Source organism: Cupressus sempervirens, chromosome 5, assembly GCF_028749045.1.
Source record: "Cupressus sempervirens isolate cs-2001-9-10 chromosome 5, ASM2874904v1, whole genome shotgun sequence".
Classification (NCBI taxonomy): Eukaryota; Viridiplantae; Streptophyta; class Pinopsida; order Cupressales; family Cupressaceae; genus Cupressus; species Cupressus sempervirens.
This window is the reverse complement of record NC_143122.1, coordinates 874,508,052-874,531,433: the sequence shown is the minus strand read 5'-3', so window position 1 is coordinate 874,531,433 and position 23,382 is coordinate 874,508,052. Positions and strand designations below refer to the sequence as shown.

At 37.2% G+C, this 23,382-nt stretch overlaps 2 protein-coding genes and 1 long non-coding RNA gene across 9 annotated transcripts in view; all 3 read right to left on the bottom strand.

The window, feature by feature from the left end:
• Nucleotides 1–1,827: 1,827 nt before the first annotated feature.
• The window catches only part of LOC149558715 (putative CoA ligase CCL8), a 243,734-nt gene continuing 222,179 nt past the window's right edge, over nucleotides 1,828–23,382 (bottom strand). For 2 of the 7 annotated variants that reach the window (XM_089832816.1, XM_089832814.1), the window contains exons 14-18: nucleotides 11,817–11,890; nucleotides 2,917–3,093; nucleotides 2,577–2,630; nucleotides 2,397–2,446; nucleotides 1,828–2,254 (exon numbers count right to left, since the gene is read on the bottom strand). In XM_089832816.1, the coding sequence (XP_089688942.1) occupies nucleotides 2,405–2,446; nucleotides 2,577–2,630; nucleotides 2,917–3,093; nucleotides 11,817–11,890 (347 nt within the window). In that variant the 3' untranslated portion in view covers nucleotides 1,828–2,254; nucleotides 2,397–2,404. Of the gene's footprint in view, nucleotides 2,293–2,396; nucleotides 2,447–2,576; nucleotides 2,631–2,916; nucleotides 3,094–11,816; nucleotides 11,891–23,382 lie in introns of all 7 variants that reach the window. The other 5 variants (XR_016365057.1, XM_089832815.1, XM_089832817.1 and 2 more) reach the window with 5 other exon arrangements.
• Nucleotides 16,410–18,112, bottom strand: LOC149558717 (uncharacterized). Its single transcript, XM_089786162.1, has 3 exons — nucleotides 17,718–18,112; nucleotides 17,180–17,579; nucleotides 16,410–17,061 (listed from the first exon to the last, which is right to left on the bottom strand). The coding sequence occupies exons 1-3, from the start codon at nucleotides 18,105–18,107 to the stop codon at nucleotides 16,748–16,750; spliced, it is 1,104 nt and encodes a 367-aa protein (XP_089642288.1). The 5' UTR covers nucleotides 18,108–18,112; the 3' UTR covers nucleotides 16,410–16,747.
• Nucleotides 18,257–22,124, bottom strand: LOC149558716 (uncharacterized). Its single transcript, XR_016352474.1, has 3 exons — nucleotides 18,907–22,124; nucleotides 18,537–18,768; nucleotides 18,257–18,409 (listed from the first exon to the last, which is right to left on the bottom strand). It is a non-coding gene; the product is annotated as an uncharacterized LOC149558716 (long non-coding RNA).

Below are 23,382 nucleotides of genomic sequence, written 5' to 3'. Positions count from 1 at the left end.
AAGAACCATCACAACACCAAGAGACACCCCCCCTCCCCTTTTCACTCAATCAATTATTTACACTAACAAACCCCATTTCAAGTTGTAATAAGAAATTAAGAGAGTCAATTTGACCATCCCTTGTATTCCATACTAAAAAATTTCAATATTTAGTTACGTTATGAAAACTAGGAGCCTAATGCTTCATGGAGAGCCAACTTTCTTTACTAGACACCTAGAGGTTTCTTTCTCCCTTATACGATGTTAATCTGTTAATGTATCTTTGTATCATTCATGTTAGATCCGATTCCCTAACCCTTTCCAATTTGACCCGAATATTGTCAAGGTCTTTTCATTTAGCATACATAACTTTGATCCCTTTTTTGACAATTCTATGTTTTAAGAATGTATACATCATCCTTTCTAACTAGTGTGAGGGACTTAATGTCCTTTTCAAATCATTATCTATGATTCCACAAATTTGCATTGCTTGATTTTGGTCGTTTTGGGAGATCATCACATTTCTTAAGTATTTTTAGTAGATGAAGGATTGGTCATTGGAAACCATGGCCATCTCCAACTCTGTGAATGGGGATAGATCAATAAATTCCTTCATGAACAAATCTACTTTTTACAAATATAAACTAGGGATTTATTCTTCTGCAGGAGTGTCATGCATAAAGTCGGATGAGATTAGGCTTTTTAATGGCATTCTCTTTATTCGATTAAAGGCTTTCCTATGGAGGCTGAGAAGTTTCTCTAGTAAAATTGCTATAGTGATATGCACTTTGCACATGACCATTTTGCCCAAATCCAATATAGTAACCAAGTTGACAAGAGAAAAGCCTATCAAGGATGGTAGGAATGATTGAAGGGACAGACGAAGTATAGGCAATTGGTTTGATCATGTGTGGTGAGCTACTTTTCTACATTTGAAACACATTCATTAAATAAATGAAGGTGAATTTTTATATGTGATTTTGAACTTTAGTGCTAGTACATCTTGAGCAACATGTGTGCATTTATATGGGAAAATGGCCATAAGAGAGAGGTACTCCATCCATTAGCTTGAATTATCTTCCAAGGCATAAAGGTTCTCCACACACGACATTGGATTATATGAGACTAAATGAAAACATTCATGTCTCTTAAATGGAGTACCATGATTTTCTTTGAAAATTTGTGTTTATTGACTGTGTCAATTGTTTAGTTCTTATAGTGTGAATAGTATATATGTGCTAACATTGAAATTACTATCTATACAAAACAACTTAAAACATCAAAGGGACACAGCAAATAAAACATCTGACTTGTCTAAAAGGATTGATCCACCATGAGATGGTGAAATAACTTTCAACTGCTTTTCTTAAAGTTGTTGACAATTGGTGCCCAGCAAGCTTGCCCAATCTACATCAACAGTAAAGGTAGTAGTTAACACTTCATATGTTACTTATACATTTGTTATGATGGCTCTTTATCAAAATAATGAATTAGAGTGTGACAACACTTTTGAGGATAGCTTTAAGAAATGCAGTCTCACTCCATAATTTTTCTTTCAATCATCTTCCCAGGAAGATCAATATCCGCATTGCTCCAGTTTGATTATTTAAGATAATTAAATGACATTTATCATTGATATGGTCCTTTTACATCAAATGATCTGGTCACATTAAGGAAGAACAAAAAAATACTAAAAATCTAAACATAAATTGTTGGCTGTTAACATTCTTTAAACAGCCTTCAATTGAACATTCACCAACAAAACAAAACACATACAGAAGTAATGCATATTGTCATCAGCCATTTTAAGGACAGTGTTGATTAAAAACAAAAATGGAAAGAGGTAGATCATCTCAATAATTTCTTTATATAATTGACTTCTGCAATCTTTGTTTACAATCATCCTCCCAGAAAGAACAATATCCGCATTGCTCCAGTTTGATTATTTAAGATAATCAAATGACATTTATCATTGATATGGGCCTTTTACGTCAAATGATCTGGTTACATTAAGGAAGAACAAAAAAATATTAAAAATCTAAACAAAATTGTTGGCTGTTAACATTCTTTAAACAGCCTTTGATTGAACATCCATCAACAAAACAAAACACATACAGAAGTAATGCATATTGTCATCAGCCAATTTGAGGACAGTGTTGATTAAAAACATAAATGGAAAGAGGTAGACCATCTCAATAATTTCTTTATACAATTGACTTCCACAATCTGTGTTTACATCCAAGTGTCCTGCCAACAAATGGCAATTTGTAAGGCTCTGCCAGATCAAGAAAATGCGTCCATCAACTTCCATTACTATGCAATTGAACAGAAAACAAATTAGACCTGAACATCAAATTCTTCAGAGCTTCCAAATTTTCCAAATTAAACTATCTAAAAAAGGACCAATTTACCATTACCAATGAAGTCATGAACTTAGTAACAATTCCTTTAGCTCCTTTTTATTCACCTGAGGTATCAGCCATACAATTTAGGAATGACAAATTCATAAGCCAGTTTTAAAACAAGTACTGCTTCTGAAATCAGTCGTAGAATTAAGAACTAGAGCAAACATTAGATGAACAAAAATCAAGGCATACTTTTCCCATGGCATTACGAGGTAATGACTCCCATACATGCAGTGCCTGAGGAATCTGCAATATAAAATAATATTTGGGACTTGAGGAAAGCATACATTATAAATTTTAGTTAGGCAATTGTTGTCGCATTGCATAGTTATGTTTTTCTTATGTTATCCTGGTTCATATATCATTATGCACATTGCATATGCACTTCAATTGACACGTGCATATCCAATCAAACAAAACAATGAAGATTATTTCATTACCTGGTGGTAATTGTCAGGAGAAAATGTTTCAAACACAAAAACAAATACAGAAGAAACAACATATAGAAAAATGAAAAGAACAAATCAATAACCTTGTAAGGAGCAATTCTTTCTTTGGCCCATTTGTGGAGATCCTGAATGGTAATAACAGGTTTTGAATTGGCTTCTATTCTTTGTGCCTCAGTTTTTGGAACTACTACTGCACATACGACTTCTCCATAGACTGTGTCTGGTATCCCCAAAACGGAGCACTCCACTACATCTGGATGCTGAAACAAACGGGAGATGCAAGATGTCACCTTTTCTTTAGCAAAGAGTATAGAATACATACCACATGAAGTAATGTGAAGCATTTAGTCCAAAAGAAAAATTTGACCTCCATATTTCACAAATGTTTAAAAAGTGTGATACTTTCACTATCTAGCCATATGTTTTCCATTCTTAGGAAACCAATTGTAATGTTCCCTTACTGAGTCCATCATGATAGATGTCTTTAAATCAGTTGCAATGTTCAAAATAGTCATTTTCTAGTTACCAAATCATGTATTTAATTAAATTTACGACCGAAAAATACAAGTTTTATCCAAGTTGCCTAGATACCATCCATGGACTCCCTCAAAGTTTACAGGACCAAGCCCATTTCACGAACAGGACGCAAACCCCTACCCTCTATTGGGATCAAGTCCACTAGATTGGATTTATACAAGCCCCTCCATGGTTACATTAGATCCTTTCGATCTTAAATTGAATAATGGTAACATTGGAAAAATCATATTTCAATTATTTGTAATAATCAAGTCTTATTCTTTATATTACGTAAAGAATACCTCTATTTCTAATATTTGTTCAATTACAGTAGAAATACTCTTTGGTAATTATAGAGATTTAATATTAAGTATAGACCCTATAATTATTTATTTATATTTGTAGTATTTGTTCAATTAAAATATATTTGACTATCAAGGGACATAAGTGTCACGGTCCCTAACTTGCAATATCAATGCATTGAAGTAGAGGGTCATAGAAAACATACAAAACCACTACGTGGATTCCACATATTGATTCATTGGTAGTGACAGTTATGTTTTATCACTTTATTGGTGTTGAATACTTGACTCGTCAATGAATCAACACCAATAAAGTAATAAAGTGAAAGTTATGTTTTGTCACTTTATCACGTGGTATTGTGTCTCCTCTTCCATGTAATTCGGCATGATGAAGTAATCAAATATATATTCAGAATCTTTATTCAGTCTGATGAGAAATTTATGAATTTCTTTTTATCTTTTCAAGGATGACATATATTTTTTCCTTATCTGCCCATTGGCGGGTACCTTCCCTGTTCATAGGTGATGTGGTACTTACAGTACCCTTCTTAACAAGTCACATCCCTTGTCACATGTATGTGGTGACCATGTAGGAATGAATGTGCTTAGGTGGTCATGTCAGTTAATTAGTATTTTCAGGTGCTTAGGATTTATGCACTTGGGAAAGGTATATTTGGTTATTAACATTACTAATGATATTATTCTAAATTAATCTATTATATTATTAGATATCATTAGAAATCAATTATAAATATATTAATTTATATGTCCATTTTATAACTCGTAATATTATATATTAAATCTTTCATAGTATATCATGCAATTATCTCAACAATAATTATATTTTCTTATAGTAGATTTGCTAGCATGTATGTTGTTTTGATATATTATTCTTATTTATTAAATATTTGATTTCATAATCATTATATAAGGGGTCATGACAACAACCAAGGCTAACTCAATGGACAAGAAAAGTCTGAGTTGTTATCCAATGGAAATGTAAAGCAACAAAACTGTATGGTTCAAGTTTTGTGTCATGACAGCAATCAAGGCTAACTCAATGGACAAGAAACGTCTGAGTTATTCAATGGAAATGTAAAGCAACAAAATTGTATGGTTCAAGTTTTGCAAGGCATGACACAGAAAAATGATACACTATGCTGATGAGCGAGCAAGTACTTTGAAATTGAATCCTCATCTGTGTGTACCAAACCCCAGCATGATTTATCTCAAGCTGCTATAGCGACTAACCTTGGCTACCATCAGAAATAAACTGAAACAAAAGAGAAGTTGCAGACTATTATAAAGGTCTCAAGAGACTCTAGATCTTTCTAAATTCACTGAAGAACACACTGAAGAGATAGGAAACCCCTAGACTAACTAGACATTCATTTCAGAGCAAGGAAAATTATTTTCTGATCAGTATCACTGGTGTATTGATGGTGTCTATTATACTTTCACATGTGCCCAGCTCATTCCACTTCCATCTGTTCAGAAACCTTATGGACTTGAACCTATTCATACTCTTAAGCTTTGAATGACAAAAAATAGACGTACTTGCATTACAAATGAAGAAAGTGACTAGGTTGGTTAGTGCTTACTAATTGGTCAACAATCTATACAAAAGTCAAAAAATTAAACCAAAGGCTAATGTCCATCCATCAGCATGATTCTCCGTGATCATAACTTATACCTACAAGCCCTTGGAGAATATAATGTGGTGCTACCTTCCACAATCTCTATACACATAACAGCCCAACTTTGCCTAGCAACAATCTGTTGAAGACAAATTCTATTCCTAATCTAGATTGACCCGTATCTGTAACTACACTGCATGGTCTAAGAAAAATCATGTCTCTCAAATAAAAACAAAATTATTTCTCTAGCATCGGTGTAGCTCTCAAACATATAATTACACGTTGAACCCTCAAACTATTATACTTGTTGTTCCTGCATAGATACATCTTGTTCTCTATCTTGTTAGTTTTTTAAAATTCTTTGGTCTTGTTTTTAATATTTATTCTTGGATTCCATACAATTTTTCATTTTTTGCTCAATCATCTCAAACACTAACTACTCAGCCAGGTAGCACAACCAAGAAATTTTAACATCACATCATGTTGAGATGAGCTTCTGCGTGACCTCCTGCGATAAGCTTTCCGTCTGCCACGACCACCATCTTTGCTCTTGCATGGCTCCATGGCTCCTTCTCTGATACCTTTTGGGACCTGTGTGACCTCCATCTCCGTCCTTTGTCGGGTTTCAAAGGGTCGAAAGGATTTATGTTGCGATCAACAGTTTTCTAGGGTTTTCTGGCATCGGGTTTTTGTATACGTGCGTTTTGATTTCTTCATTCTTTGCGGGTTTCTTTATACGCAGTGACTACATCCTTTATGTGGCTCTTCTGCTGCTATTCGTGCTCTATTCTACCCTACTCATGATTCATCTTGTTGATTATTATCATTGCCTGCCAACTATCTCTTCTCTTTTGTGGCAAATGATATAGGGTTTCTTGACAAGTTGTTGCAGATCGTTGATGCTCCTACTGCCTCCTCCTGCTCCTTCCTCCTTCCGTCCCATCTGCATTTGTGATTGACTTCTGACGGCTCTACAGATATCTCACTATGGTGTGGAGCTCTCTACTTGTGTTTTCCAGCAACTTCTGCAACTTATATATATACACAGCAATAGTACCTACTATTTTCTATGCTAAGATTCTCCTTGGTATATTTACTGGCTCTTACTATGACCACAGGAGATAACTGCCCTACCCAAATTCAAACTCTGACATACCAGAAGTTGTGCGACAGAGTGCTTAAGCTGGAAACTGATAACACCAAGCTAAGAGAACAGGTTGTGACTTTCACAACAGAACTTTCAGACCTCAAACAGTCAACTGAATTGAATATCAAACGTTCCTCAGATACCTTCATCTTTGAAACAGCAAGGCTGAAATCTAATATCGAGGTTGTTATTGAACAATTGGATGGGCTGGACAAAATCAAGGAACAACAAACCAAAATGGCTACAATGCACTCTTCTCTGACTGCGGAGACCAAACAGAAAGTGAAATCATGGGCTCGGATTTGCACTAACACGGATACTACTATACCTAGGCTAAGTATAGACAAAATTGTCCAGGGTGAGATTGATGATTAACGTGTGTGGCATGCACATGAGCTGAATCTGCGGGTTCAAGGTCTCTTACCCACTCTTGATCCTATGGCTACGGGGCAGTCTTTTCTCTCAGATCAACTTGATATTTCTGATATTACCTTGGACAGGTGTTGGTTTGGCACGAATGATATACCTTTCATCAAATTCTTCTCTTTTTTTGATAGGCTTCGTGCCCTTAGAGCGAAGAGAAAGTTGTTTTCTCTCCCCTCTAAAATTTATCTAGATGAAGATCTTACTAAGGCACAGTTTACAGAACTCAAACATGCTCGATGAATTGTGGTAGATGCTAGGCAGGCTGGAAAATGGGTTGTTATTAGGAATCTTAGAGCTATGGTTCGTGATTCTCCTCCTACTGGTTGGGTAGAGAGGACAACCTCCAAACCGGCTTGATAGTTCCAACAGCAATCTGACAAGAGGAAGCCCCCTTCTCTTCTTGTCAACCACTGGAATGGTAATGGCTCTTTATGGTCATTACCCGGTCTTTTTCAGGATGCGATGGGGTCCTCAAATATTTTGGCCATTACTAAGACTCATGAGAGCCCCATACACCCTCTTCCAGGATATCTTGGTTATTAGTGGCTGTCAGTTTGCAGAGATGAGGTCCATACTTCCGGTGGGGTCCGTGGGTTTGGGGGTGTGGCTTGCTTGGTACGTGATGATATTTTCAGTTTAACTTCAACTGTTCACTCTAACGCATTTGCTAGATTTATGTGGGTTAGGATTGGTTGGTGGAAACACCAACAGAGAGATTTTTATTGTTGTTTGTTATTTTCCACCGACCTCCTCTCCTTATGCCATTCATGACCCAGAGAATGGAGATCCTTTCTGTGAATTTCAAGAGAGAATTTCACAATTTGAGGCTTTAGGTGATATTATTATTCTTGGAGACTTCAATGCTCGAACCAAGAATCTTCAGACTCCTTTGCATGATCGTGGTTCTGATTTGAAATACACTTCTGAGTTAGACCCAACTAGTATGGGACTTCAGCGCACCTCGAAGGATGTTCTTGGACCGCTTTCAGGTTATGGTTGTCACCTCCTACAGCTTTGTGAGTTTTCTAGGTTGTTATTTCTGAATGGTTTATCCTTGCTTCCTGGATTGAACCTCTCTACCTGCTAGCCGCACTGTGGTGGTGTTGATCATCCTCTTCTTAGCATTTCTATTTATGTTTCACCCTACTCATCGCACTCCTCCCAGCTTTCTCACAGCTCAGCTGATACCGTCTCCCTTCCTACTCACTTTAATTACCCCAAAGTAATGGTGAGCTCTTTATTTACCACCTTAGGAGACTTCTGACACCTGCTAGATTAAGTGAGTCACTTGTTGCCTCTGACATGTTTGATTCACTTGCCTCTGCCATTTGGGATTCTGCTCTCCTTTCTATTCCTCATTGTTCCCCTCCCTCTCTCAGAGCTAAGCGTCAGAATACTTGTCAAATGAATAAATGCTTTGATACTGATTGCAAAGCTTTCCATCACTTTGTTCGTGTCGCCTTTGAGACTCAGTCTCTTGTCTTCACCCATCTGCGCCTTTCGTACCTCCTTTTTCCTCACCATAAGAAACGTTATTTTGCCTCTTTCCAATGCAGAACCCTTTGCTCCATGCTTATTCAGAATCCCTAGATCTTTTGGCATACCCTTTTCCCTCAATGCTCCCCCCCGTCCTCCACTCTTGACTACCATTCTTTGACCTCCCATATCATTACGCTTTACTATCATTTGTTCACCTACTCTAGTATTATTGAGGCCATCAGATCTCTGAGATGCAACAGAGCAATATTCCTGGGCAGCCACCACTTCACTCCACTCCACCTCCTTACTATCATTTGTTCACCTACTCTAGTATTATTGAGGCCATCAGATCTCTGAGATGCAACAGAGCAGCAGATGAAGAGGGTTTCCATGCAGAACTTTTCAAGCTTGGTGCTTCAATTCTTGGATCTTACCTTCCTACACTCTTTAATAGAGTGGTTTGCACTGGGTTTCCTAAGTCCTGGTCTAGACATGTGGTTTGCCCTATTCACAAGTTGGGGCCTGCTTTTGATCCGGGTAACTATAGGACTATTATGATCGGACATACTTTTGCCAAACTTTATGGCACTGCTCTGAACACCATGTTATCTAGTAAGCTTGATAGAAGAGGCTATAGAGCTAAAGGGCAAGTTGGTTTTCGTGTAAACTATCAGACTATGGATCATGTATTCACGCTATAAGCTATCATTGAGGAGGTTAGGCACCGCTCACAGAAGGTCTATTGTTGTTTTGTAGACTTCTGTAAGGCTTTTGATTTTGTTCCTAGATTGGCCTTATTTCAAAGACTATAGGAGATTGGGATCTCAGATATGTTGTAGATTGCTATTATGAGACTTTATGAAAGGGTAACTAGTAGGCTCAGGACTCCAGAGCACTTTTCCGTTCTGATTTAGAGTACCATTGGGGTGAAGCAGGGCTGCCTTCTTTCTCCTACACTGTTTGGTTTGTATATGGATGAGTTGGAGGATTTCCTTGTGATGGAGATGGGTGTTATTTGCATCAAGTCTTGATCTCCATTCTCCTTTTCGCTAATGATGTGGTTCTCTTGACCTCTTCTCCTGATAACTTACAAAGACTCCTCGATGGTCTGGCTTCCTTTTGTGATCGGCGGCAGCTAGTGGTCAATTGTCTAAGAGTCGAATTATGGTCTTCACCTGTTTAAAGACCTCTCATCTTCATTGCTTCTTTCAGGGCCAAGAGGTTGAAATTACTCCCTCTTATATGTATCTTGGCGTGAAGTTCTTGGGGCCGCACTTCAGCTTGAGACTAGCTATTCAGTCCAGAGTCAATAAGGGTATGGGTTTCCTGGCTTTGCTAGAAAGACAATGCTTCGAGCATTATTTCCAGGATATTTTGTCCAAGTTGTCCCTTTTGGACTCCTTGGTTCATCCAACAATTCTCTATGGTTCGGTTGTTTGGGTGCCTTCTCTTATTGCTTCTGACTAGGCTTCTATTGAGCGGATTCAAACGTTGATGTTACAACATATATAAGATGTCACAAACTCACCCCTTTGCATTGTCTTAGCTAAGTTTGGAGCTCATCCTCTCAAACTTGACACTATTTTTGACTTGATCCGGTTTCTTCATCAGCTTCATGGTTTTATTGAGTCGAGTGTTGACCGGCACAGATACTCTCATCTGGCATATTGTTCCTCTGTTGAGATTATGCGATCTGACACCTCTACTAGATCTCGTTGTTGGTATGCCCAGGCCACCTCTTTGTTGGGTTCGATTGGTATTGATATTGTTCATCTTCCTCCTTACTAGTTTTCACTTGATGCTCTTGCTCATCTTCTCCCCTCACATCAGGGATTTGAACGAGCATGTCAGACAGGATATTTATAGACAGTACATTAACACTACCTGGATGAGTCCCTCAAGAGGTCTACGATCGAGGATGGCCTTCTATGCTGAGCATTTTCTTGAGATTTAGGATGCTCTTATTGTTCACCCTACTTATATCTATTGGTGCCAGAATCATGCCTTACGATTTCCTTTAGGCTCATTCAGAGTCAGTTCTCACTGCCTCAAGGCCCAGATCGATCACCATATGGATCGGGTTGATCGAGTTTGCCAGCTATGTACTTTGGCAGAGGTTGAGACTGAGATCCACTTCATTTTTCGATGTCCTCTTTACTATGAGATCAGAGGGAGATTTTACTGCCTTTTCCAAAATTGATCTTCTCTTTCGATGTTCTTCAGCTATATTGATCAGCGGTGTCTTGCACTTTATCTTCAGGGGGCCACCCACCTTTGTGAGGTTGCCCTGCAATCTTTTCTACCTCAGAGGCGTACTTCAGATCAGCTCATTACTGCCTTTTACTCTCCCTTGTCTCCTCCATGGGGTTTGAAAATGCCTTCCAGTAATTCTCATTCTAGATCGGTTAGACACTGCACCAATCTCTCCAGATAGCGACAATCCTTTAGTGGCTCTACACGACATTCTAAGACTATGGACCGTCCACGGGTTTACCCCTCTATTACTGATTTCTTTGTGACAAGGAAGGACCCTTAGTTCCTTACCTTGTCTTCTTTCTTGTTTTGTTTCTTGCTTTTGTTTCTTCTCAGTCACCGTTTGATGCTTTTGCTTGGCTGGCTCTTCTATTTGTATGCTTAGTCCCATAAACCTTGTCGGTTTCTCGTGGACATTACTATTATTATCTTATCTTATCCTATCTTATCATGTCCTTTCTATTTCTACCTGAGCTTGATCCTCATGCCACCTCCCCATTTAGTTGTAGTTTGGTCCTGTTCTACAACTTATCATCTGATGCTTTCTTTGGCTCTCTACAATCTTGATGATGGATCATGGAGTGTGATATGAAACATCGGAAAAAAAACTTCTACACAATCTAACCAAGAACATCACAAAAAACAAAATCATGGATGGTGGAAATCTGATATCTTCAATAAACTTTCAGTGGTCACTTCCCAAGTCTTTCCATTTATCAGTTCACAAGTTTCTAGCATTCGGATCCCATCTTAACAAAAAAGTCAATACAATTGAAGCACTCTTTCCTAGCATCTTATCTATGTCCAGCACCCATTATCTGTGATATGCATAGAAATAAATCTCTACAATAATAATTCTAAAATCTAATCATTTTTAAGACAAACAAAAGAAGTATTTTAAGACAAACAAAAGGAGTATTTTTACAGAGAAGGAAAACCAACATCATTGTTAAAGAGCATGATATAGGATTTCTTATTGCCTTCGGGATTTTGGGATTTGAGATGTGAATTTTAGGGAGCTTATAATTTTTATACAAATGTTGGATAGCCTCAAAACCAATTTTCTTGTTAGATAACAATGCATAGAACCAAAAGCTCAAATAAATTAATTGACCCACTGTATCAATAAGAAATGCATAAAAGCAAAAAGAAAAATTAAATAACACATAATTCATCAAGACAATATTGCTAAAGAAACAGATGCATTGCTTTATTATCAATACCTCTAGGAGTGTTGCTTCAATTTCAAGAGCTGACAATTTATAACCACCCACCTTAAGGATATCAACATTTGTACCTGTAACAAATAAAATTGAACTATTAATATGTAAAACTAGAAGTGAAATTCACAATATTCCATCATAACCTGTAAAGTAAATTAAAAAAATAAGAACTGAAAAGATCTATTACAAACTTTCATTACATAAACAAAATAGACAGTATATCACTATATCACAATTCCAGTGATATTTGATATTTGATATTTGGTAGCTTGTAAAAAAGGGTGGTACCGATATTCCTTAATCTTATTTCAAGAAAGAATCCACTTACTCATAGAGCGCATAATGTGCAAGATTAATCTCTATAACTACACTACTATCTAATAGTTGGAAACAGTGATATACCAAACACCAACTAACAGGCTGATTGAAACTGTACTGACTTAGATCTTTGTCTAATTTTTATAATCTGTAAGAAAAATCTCTACCATTGGGATGCACAAACTTCCATAAAAAGATGATTTCTAACCTATTATTCTAATAAATTGCATGAATACAAGATACTAATATAGACGACAGTCACAGCTTCTAGTCTATTTTACCACAATTGCTCCCAGACACAACTTCAAATTCAATTGTTTCCCATACTCACCAAGTTCTAAAACACATACAAAATTACCATAAGTAATAGACAATAAACTTAAATTGCAGTCACAACTTCCAATCTGATTTTATAAAATTTGTTTCCAGACATAACTTCAAAACAAAATGCTCTCTTTATAGGCAATTTTATTTTCAAAATCGCATTACACAATCACATTTATGCTTGCATAAGTTTGGCAGAGATCCCTTACAAATAATAAAAATAATATTTACCATAGTTACACCACCCTAGGGGACGGGCGGGTGACAAAATGGGGGGACAAGTTTCTAGTATGGGGGGACAAAGGGGCCTTAATTTGGGGACAATCGGGGGCAACAGGGGGACAAGAGAGGAGGTATATATATACACATATGGTACTTAAAATGTTAGGTATGAAAATATGTATTGCAATATAAGATATAAAGATGTAAAAGAGTAAATACTTGAACATTGCATTGAATTAGAACACAAACATCAAACGTAAATAGTCGAATCTGCAAATAGTCAACATCGGGATGTCCCCTATCCTCAGTGGAGGTGGTGGAATCTGGTGGTGCCACTGGGGACGAGGGACGGAGTCCCCAAGTCCCCAATATGTTGAAGTCTCTGGGACATGGGGCAAAAAGGGGGGGGGGGGAGGGGTGCTTCCCTGTGTTACAATGATATTTACAATGAGGCCACTCCTTTTTATAGGCAAGGAGTGAGAAAAATGGAGAAAAAGGTGGGAGAGACTCAACCACCTCGACTACTAAGTCAAACTAAGAAAGAACATTTATTGAATGACCTGACTGAAGGTCCGTGAAATTGGATTACATACACATGGATTATATGCAATCTATCTTCTGATACTACAAAGATGAAAATGCTAAAAACATAAAGAAAATGTTGGAGAACATTGAATTAATCTCAAAGGTTGTCAAGAAAAGCCTTATATTTGATAATACAATAATGGAGCATTAGAAGATCCAAAATTTTCATCTTTTGTGAAATGGCATCAACCTTGATTGTATTGGCATGACATGATTTGACAATCCAGTAGTTCTTTGCAATGGAATCCCACAGGTGTTTCACTGCAAACTTGTGTGTTGATTGTTCATTGTATGTGCTACAAAATAATTTGATTCGAATTAATCGTTGACCCTATCAATGAATATTGAAGCCATGTCCTCTTCCGCTAATAAATTGTCATCCTCTGTGACCACCTTGAATCCCACCAACTTTAGATCACCCATGATCTCAATTTTCATACTTTGGCAGTTCTTGCGGGCTTCTCATACCTCCGACAATAGTCTTTCCATTGCTTGCGCCTTGTAAGACATGAGTCCTTGATATTCATAGAACATGCCCATAAATGGAATGATGTTATATGTAATCAAAACATCCAAATCAACTTCTGGCATTTTGTCTCATGTGCTTAGATTGTTGTTCAAGGTGTTTATTTCTTGATTGAAGGAAGGAAGCATGTCATGAAGCCTTTCTTCAATACCTTTGATAAATTCAAGGACTTTGGGAACGTCTTTTATTAATTGAACACACTTTGTGATGATTTCTTCAAACCAGACCTTAGTTGCTTTAGCCCTCTAACTCACCTAAACAGAATGTGGTGAGGTCACAATGGGTTGTGAAGATTGTTGGTGAATGATCTCATGAAGGCAAGCATTCTCCAACTTGAGTCTTCTTCTCCCAAGTTCATTGTTTCTCTTAGACAAGGTAGAGACTGCATTCAGCGCATCATGTTAACAACCCAACCATGATAAATTTCCAAGCTCAAATTTGGTTAACTTATAATCAAAGTGATGCTCCTCAAGTGGCTTCTCCACTAGAGGCTCTACAATCTCAGCATGTATAATTTTCTCAAAATCAACAAGGATTCTTGAGACAACTTTTGCCTTTTGTATTGGAAGCTTAGAGTTGTTCTTCTTAAAGTAAGATCATCTGGGGGTAGATCGATCTTTCTCCTCTTCATACTAATGTTGCCTAACCATGCAGGCAAGCAGAAACTTTCTTCTGTTGAAAATGGAAAGGTTGCTATGATAGACATTTATCCTAATTGTATCTCTATCGTCATAGGGCACACCTCTATTTACATAGCTGGAATCATGGGCATTCTTTGGGATGACTGACATGAACATCTAGAATCCAGCCACTGAGGAATCAAGTTGAGAAATACCTCTAGTATGGCAAGAAAAGAAGAGAAACCTCCAAAGACATTATCAAAGCTTTTGCATCGCTTTGAGGTGAGATTAGGAGGAGTTGTAGAAGAGATAGGCAAAGCTGAAGTATTCACCTCAGAGATAAGAATGGTAGGTGTAAATAATGTGGAGAAAGAATCAACATCAGTATCTTTGGCAGCCAAGAATAGTTCATATTGGATAGATGTCTCTTGGTTTCCTGGCGGTTGCAGAGGAGATAGGCTCATTACTTCTTCCTCTTCTTTTGGTTCTTGTGCTTGGAGAGATGTTACAGAAGAATGTGAGGGTGGAATGAAAACTTTTCATCCTTTGACCTTCAATTTGAAACTCTTATTTGGCTCTGAGGTGGATGAACTGTCTTTCTTCTTTACCTCAAACTTGTTAATTCTATGAGTAACTCTGATAAGATAATGATCTTTTCCTCAAATCAAACAGATCTGGTAATGCATGGAATCTCTTTTAGTGAATTGGCCTTTAGGATATACTAAATGATGATACAGATTGCAATCCATTTGGAAACATTTTCTTAGTGTGTTAACTGCCTAAACGTAATTAGTCAAACAAATGGAGACACCGATCTTGGTAATTTAATATATCTTATGGAGGGCCGACCTAGAAAGGGTCATGTCCTTTGCAAGGACATGTCCCTTGGGTTTGCTATAAAGAACGGTAAGAATGTGGATAGAGTATACACACAAATACAATAAGTCTGCTCCTCTAGCATTGCTGCTTTATGCGATTTATAGTAGGGATAAAAACATTTTCAGAATAATCATCATAATCCAAGCAACACTCAATAAACAGGTCTGGTATATTTTAAGGTCATCTTCAGCAAGACTAAAGGCATTATATCAGTTTTGGAAGTTCAGAATTTGCAGAAAATTTACAAACTTGAGATTTCCTTCCAATCAGTCCAAAATGGCTGCAACCTGCCCCTCTCAGCTTGATTCTCTCTAGACTCTTGCTTTTCAAACATGAATTAGTATTCATCAAGATGGACTGAAATTTTTCAAAAATAGAAATTGTTTCTTTTTGTTGCCATTGGATGGGAATAGGAAGAAGCTTTTCTAGTTGACTATTGTGAAGTTCTTTGTCTAGAATTATGTCGTCGTCCTCATCCCCTTCTAGAATAGGGACTATGTTGAGATCAATGATTTGTTGCAAAGTGAGCATGCAATAGTCCATCCTGAAGATATCTACCTCACTAGTGAACATGGGTGAACATCCTCTTCATTTTGGAATGCATACCTCTAAAATCAAAGTGTTACATGAATTTGACCCAGTGTAACGAGACTCAGACTCGGCTCGAACTCGGCAAGGGTAACTTGACTCGTGACCTGGCTCGACGGTGACTCGGCAAAGTGAAAAAACCTCGAAATTTTGAGATTTTTTAGGATTTAAAGAACATTCCTTGCACCCATTATTGAATAAAGCGTAAAGACACAATAACATGATTAAATAGAAGATTATTTGATCATAATGCACATACTTAAAGTTAAAACTTAAAAGTCAAACATCGATTACATAAGTACAATACTACAAACTTACAAAGGTAAATTGCTAAAAGTAAATACTATATTACTAGTAATTAAAGTCAAACTAAGATAAATCCATGCAAACCATCAAAATGTATATGTATTATCATTTATGCATTATGAAATCCAACACATCAAGATTCAATAGTCATCATCAAATTCAAATGTTCCAAATGCTGATCATTTATTAAGTTAAACTGTTAAACAAAAAGTTAAAACAAGACTATAAGTCTACAGCTATGGCTCCTAGTCGGAGTCCTCATCATTATCCTCATCCTCAGGCTCATCCTCATCATCATCCTCATCCTTATCCCCAACCTTAGCCTCAACCTTAGGCTCAATATAATCTATAAAATGCCTCTTAGTAAGGCGTCTAAGGTAGGTCCTGGATGTCTTAGTAGCCATAGCATCAGCCTGTGAGGTGCCTCTAGGATCAACTGTACTCTCTGCCTCTGGCTCTGCCAATGTCTGTGAGGTGCCACTAGGAACAACTGGAGCTCTCGGGTCCTCTGCTGCCATAGCCACAGCCTCAGCCTGGCCCTCTCTATCTGCCTGGTCAAGCCACTATAGGTCCTCAACATCAAAGACAGGATCAGTAGCCTTAATGATCCAATCAGACTCTGAATCAACCTCCTCTAGAGTAATCGGAGAGGTGTCACTATCCAAAATCTCCCTGATCCTAATGCGCAGGTTGTAGTGCACAAAGACTAGACTATTCATTTTCTGCATAGACAACCTGTTACGCCTCTTCGAGTGGATGTGCTCGAACATGCTCCAGTTGCACTCACATCCAAAAGCGCTACTTGGCTGGCTCAAAATGCGGATGGCAATTTGCTGAAGGTTTTTGGTTGAAGGCCCAAACATTTGCCACCATCTATCTGAATTTTGAAAAAAGGAAAACAAAAAAATATTAGTCTCATTTCAAAATTTGAACTTTAAGTTTAAAGCTAGAAATTTAGAAACTAGATTGTATAAGGCTTAAGGTGCAATCTTTACTTGGCTGTAATTTTGTACGACCTTCTTTGCAAATTTGACTTGAAAAAATGGGCCCTGATGCATTATTATAGACATCCATCTGAAGCAATATATCTGTGGGATTAGGGGACATCTTCGATATCACTGTGTATAGGCCACTAAGAACCTCCTCATCTGCCTTGAAATCATCACAGAAACGGTATGCCGGATTGAGGTAATAGACTGCTGCATGGATGGGCTTATGAAGCTGATTTTTCCATCTCCTATCAATTATATCCCAAATAGGGCCATAGTTTTCCTCAACCCTTACATATTTGGCCTTAATAGTCTCCTTGACCCTATCCATGCCCTCATAAATGTAGCCTATAGAGGGCTTCTCGCCATTGGCAACTCGTAGGAGGGCTACAAGGGGCTCGGTGATCTACAAAACAATTTAGTGAATGATGAAACTTTGCAAAGTTGCACAATGAAAATAAAACAAAAATATGTATGAGACAAATTAATTTATAAAATTTTAAGACTTAAGCTTTTAAAATTTAAAATTTAAATTTTAAATTACCTCCACAATCTTCGAACATGGCTCCCAAAAATCATCATCATCATAAATGCATTTTGTTGCATCTATCCCTGCAGGGCTGCTGGCAAAGGAGGAGGAACTCCATTCTGGACCAACAAACATGCACCTCAACTCTAACCTTGAACTCAAAAAGGATTTTAGTGTGATAAAGTTAGAAGCAAATCTTGTGATACCAGGACGAGCCAACTCCTTTCCCTTCGTGTATTTCCTCATAGTGCTGAGGACCAAGGCATGATTATAAATGAACTTATAAAGATTTTTGGCCTTGGTAATACATGATTTCACCCATACAAGCTTGCCAATATCCTCTAACATGAGATTGATGCAATGGACCGCACATGGAGTCCAAAAGATTTTTGGGTGTCTCTCCATCAATAGTTTTCCTACAACAATTTTAAATAAGTTAGTAAACAATGAAATTTTTTGATGTATTAAAAAACTTTTAATTTTCAAAATTTAATGAAAAACTAAAACAAATTTTTTGGAAGTAGAACTTAGAAAGTTAGAAGTTAAAATTTTAACTGTAGCAACATAATTAGCTGCATTATCTGTCACCACTTGGACAACATTGTCTTCCCCCACCTCCCTTATGACCTCCTCAATTGTCTCACATAAGAATTTTGCAATTTTCACACATGAGGAAGCATCTATAAACCTCAAAAACATGGTGGATCCTGAAAGTGAAAATTAAACAAAATAATTATCATTCAAGAATCAATTCTCAATAAAACAAAATTTCCGTTATTCAATAATAGTATACATTAAATTTTAGACTTCAAGAAGTAGAGCATGATGAATTACCTCCGCTAGAAACAAGAAAATTTAGGAGGGTTCTGGACCTCCTATCTGTCCATCCATCTGTCATGATGGTACACCCCTTTTGGCTCCATATCTTTTTGTGGTCCTCCAACTCAAGTTTCATCTCCTCAACCATATCTAGCAAGAGGGGGCCACTCAACTCATCTTCAGTGGGGCTTTGAACCCCGCACCAGAGATGGAAACTGCATCAATCATCCCCTGCCAATCAAGAGTCCTATTACATTTATAAAAACATCTTAATTAGCATATTTCAAAATTTCAACATCAAGTTAAAAGTATAAAATTGAATATAAATTTTAGAACTTAAAACGTAAAACAATCAAATATAAATGAAGTTGAAAACTTGAAGTACCTGGCTGCTATAAATGGAATGTCGCAAAAAAACCAAAACTTGCAAATTGCTCTCACTCCAGCTTCATGTATCTCCCTATTCCATCCCATGCTCTCAAGTGAGGATTGTGCACCAGGAGTGGTACGCAGTACAAAAAAGTTGTCCAACTTACTAGATTTTCTGACTCTAGGACGAAAGGTAAAGCCAACACTAGTAGAAGGGGCAGCAGCAGTAGCATCACTAGAAGTGCAAGGAATAGATGTAGAAGAAGCACGAGCAACAGAATCACTAGGACGATAGGAGAGGACGGGAAGAACCTTCTCCAACACAGCCTACTGACTCAGAAACATTTGTAGATGAGCGTGGAAGGGAACTAGAACTAATCTGAGCTAACTCTTCTAATTGTTTTTTTTTTTAATTCTTTTTCTTGTTCATATTTTTCCAAGGCTACATAACAAAAACGTTGAGCCTCAACAGTTGCAGCTCCACAAGGCTCAATATCATGACCACGTAAGCCAGCAATATGGTATTTTAATCTATTTATGCCCCCACTATTAATGGTTTTGCAAAATAGGCATTTTGTTTGAGTTCTCTTTCTACCCGGAAATTCTATGGTGAACTTCCAACACTCATCTTTTTTGTTGCCTTTAGAGAGCTTGGGTTTTTTTACTTCCAGAAACCATTATAACTTAAGGAAAAATGTGAAGGTTGCTGCAATAAGACATTTTAGACCAAATATTACCATTTCAGCATTGCATTTTATGAAGATCTAAAATTATAAAAAAACTCATAAACAAACAAAAAAAATTCATGCAAAAAACTCATAAGCATAGACAAAAAAATCATCAAAATCTAAACAATCAAGTCTTACCTCTTTCAAATGCTTTGGGAAGTGTTGAGAAGAGCTCCTATAAACTCCTTGATGATCTAAATGCAAGCTCCAATGTCACAAATGCAAGCTTTTCTCCTCCTCCTTTCAGCTGGTTGCAAAACAAGAAAACTCTATTTCTCGTCTACCTCTCTCTCTTTCTTCTTCTCACTATAGACTGTTATGGGAGCCCTTTTAGGGTTATATGAGTGAGAAATGTAAAAAAAACAATTAAAAAAACTTGTAAAAATTTATATCTTAATAGCCGGATTTAGAGCCTGTCACGGCCGGGTCAAGATGGGCCGGGTCACGCGAGTCACTCATCGTGACTCTCGGCTCGCGGGTCACGAGTCATTGTGACTCGGCGAGGTCAGCGCGGCTCACTGACTCGCGTGACTCGCCACGAGTCACGTTACCCTGATTTGAACTTCTTCAATGTTATAAGTTGAAGCTTAAATTTCGTAGCCTTGGCCTCCTACACTGTGGTAGGTGAATATTTGTCAATTTGGAAAGGAGAAATGCCAAGCCTTGGCCTATATTGGCTAGTTTGATATGTCTTACAATTTCAATGAGGATTATCCTATCAATAGGATACCTCGCCAATGTGTATGGTTCACCTTTGAAGTAACCAACTCTCATGCAAGTGAAGGTTAGAAATTGCAGGAATATACATCTGTACTGATTTGCCATCACCTAAGCTACATCAGACACTCACCTTGCTGCCAACTCCTTGATGAATAGGCAATTGAAATGCACATAGTAGTGGGTTTTACATTGTGTGAGAGTAAGTTGCTCATAATAGCTCCAAATGGAAACTAGGTCTAGGTCTCCCTTAGTAGAGAGTCCTAAAAATGTTCCCATAGTTGTAGCAATGTCGAAATATGAATTCTTGTGGAATGAGAGGGAGCTATTTACATGAACCAATTGTTCACATAGTGTTGTACTAATGATTTCACACCAGTAGATTCTTTTGAGAATTTGATATATGAATTTATACATACAAGTCTCAAAGTGATTGGATTCTTTGAGAACACAGATTCTGCTTAGAAGGTTGATCAGATAATTGAACTCATGGGAGAAATCACATATGTGTATCTTCTTAGGCTATCTAGAGAATTTTAACCTCTTATTGATCAACCACTTGGCATTAGCATACTTGAGATAATCAGTTTTATTCCCATTCCACCGTGGCAAGGAGTTCTCTTTAGTCAGATCCACATATTCTGAAGTTTCACGAACCTCAAATACCTTCTCAATTACATTTGGATGCAAGCTCAAAATAACCTTCCCATCTACATCCTTAATTGTTCTAGTTTTGACATCAAAATGGTTTGCACATTCAAACACGAACTCGGGTTCAAGGGCTGCCATAGGGAACGTGGAGACCAAGTGGATGTGACTCCTTTGATCTGCAGCATGTCTTGATTGGAAGATGTCTCAATCCTTTGCAAGAAATTTGCCATGTCCACGTGACCAATTTCTATATCCGGGATCTAATATATTTGACCATATATGCTGGAAGGTGTGGATTCCACAGACATATCTCAAGCTGCAACATCAGAGTTCAATAGAGTGAATACATCATTGGACAGCATTGGATCCATGAAAGCTTTGGGGTTTCGAGTCTCAATTACAGATTTATGAAACATGAGTGTTCAAAGTATGATTTAGATACTTACTGAATGCTTTTGAAGGCTGCAAATGAATGCACCAGCTTTTATTTTGGGAAAAAGTGACCAAACTCAGGGTTTACATGATGGATTACATGTAGGCAAAATAGGGCTTTTGTTTTGAATGGTTAAGAATGCAAGTCTGAAGCATATGGATGTGTGTAGGATTAGAGTTGTTATGTTTAAAAATGTGAGTTTCTACCAAAAACGTGTTTTGGAGATACAATTACATCTGCTAAAAACTAATCATTTTTACTCGGTGTAAATATCTAAACGGGTTTTAGGAATGCAATTACATATATAGCAGTATGCAGTTTGGATGAATTTGGATGATGGATTGAACATAGAAGATGAAAGTATGGAAATGTACTTGCATTCTTGAGGGGAGATCTCCAACTTTTCTCCATAAACAAGCCAAAAACAAGCAACAAAGTATATACAAAAACTAAAAACAAGAACAACATACCTCTTGCCTTGACTCAAACTCGATAAATTCGAAAACTTCACCCTTGTGTGCAATTTTTTTTTTGAAATGAGAACTTTTGCATTTGCAAAAAAATGAGAGTTTCAAACTTATTTAATAACTTGAAGCAAAAAACTAGTGTTGCATTTTAAACGAATGGATGATAAAGAGCCAAAGAATACAACAAATTAGCAAAATGATCAAGAAATGCAAAAAAAAGCGGATTCTTACACTTACTTGAAGAGCTCACAGCAAAATTTGAAAGAAGAAAATGGAATGAACTTGTTCTCTCTAAAATTGGATTTCACAAGTGTGTTTGCATTTATTTCACCAAATGCCTTTGAAAGATTCAAACCTTAGCTCAAATAGTGGTTTGTAGATGCAAATGCATGTGCAAGATGATGCAAATATTGCTGAAAATGTCCTCCTACATGCAGATTGCACTTCTTGGAGTGATTTGCATGTTTGAAAATGTCTCCTCAAGGTAAATCGCAGTTTGAGACTTGCATTACAAGGGCATGAAATAGTGATGCAAATGCTTTGACAGACCTTTTCCTTGCAACATTTTAGCGAAATCGGCATTTGGAAGCCCTATTACATGCAACATTTTAGCATGAAATGGTGAGATCGTGGTTTGCAAATCTCTTCACATGTAAAGTTTTGCCCCAAAAATTCCCAGATCGGGGTTTGAAAGTTGGATTGTATATTTCAAATCTGCATTGTTAATGCATAAGTCCCGACGTCTAAGGCAAAATTGGCCTTTGGAAGAGCCTTTACATGTCACGTTTTTTCTCTTAAAAGACCAAAATCATGGTTTGTGAGCCCTTTAACATGTCACATTTTTCCTTAGAGACCCAAATCAGGTTTCACAAGTCCAAAAGCATATTTAAAATATGCATTCCAAATGCATGAAAACCAAGTTCAAGCCTAAATCGTGGTTTAGAAACAGAATTACATGTAATGCATATGTATGCATTTTGCTCGAAACTTCATCCATTTAGCAAATCATGGTTTGGAGGAGACATTGCATGTAATGCAATGGCATGCATTTGGACACCTATGCCAAAATCGAGGTTTGGAGGAAGCAATGTGTGTTTTCAACGACTTGCATTTACATGTAAATACACAATCCTTTGGCAAATCATGGTGTGTAGATACCATTACATGTTTGTAATTTGCATGCAAAGACCAAAATCATGGTTTGGAGATTAAAACGCATGTTCTAAAATGCAAGGAAAACCACCCAAGTAGTTGTTTTGATGACTAACTACCCATTTGCAAACCAAGAACGTGGTTTGGAAGAGCAATTACATGTATTTCATTCAAGAAATAACATGTACTTGACTTGCATCACTTAAAACTTTCTATTAAGCACATGTCTATTTGATGCATTTAAGTGAATCTCACTTAGATATTTTAAATTATATCATTAAAGTAAATCTCAGCATCAAAATAGACTATAAAGTGATAAAACACTTAGTAATAAATTAACAAGC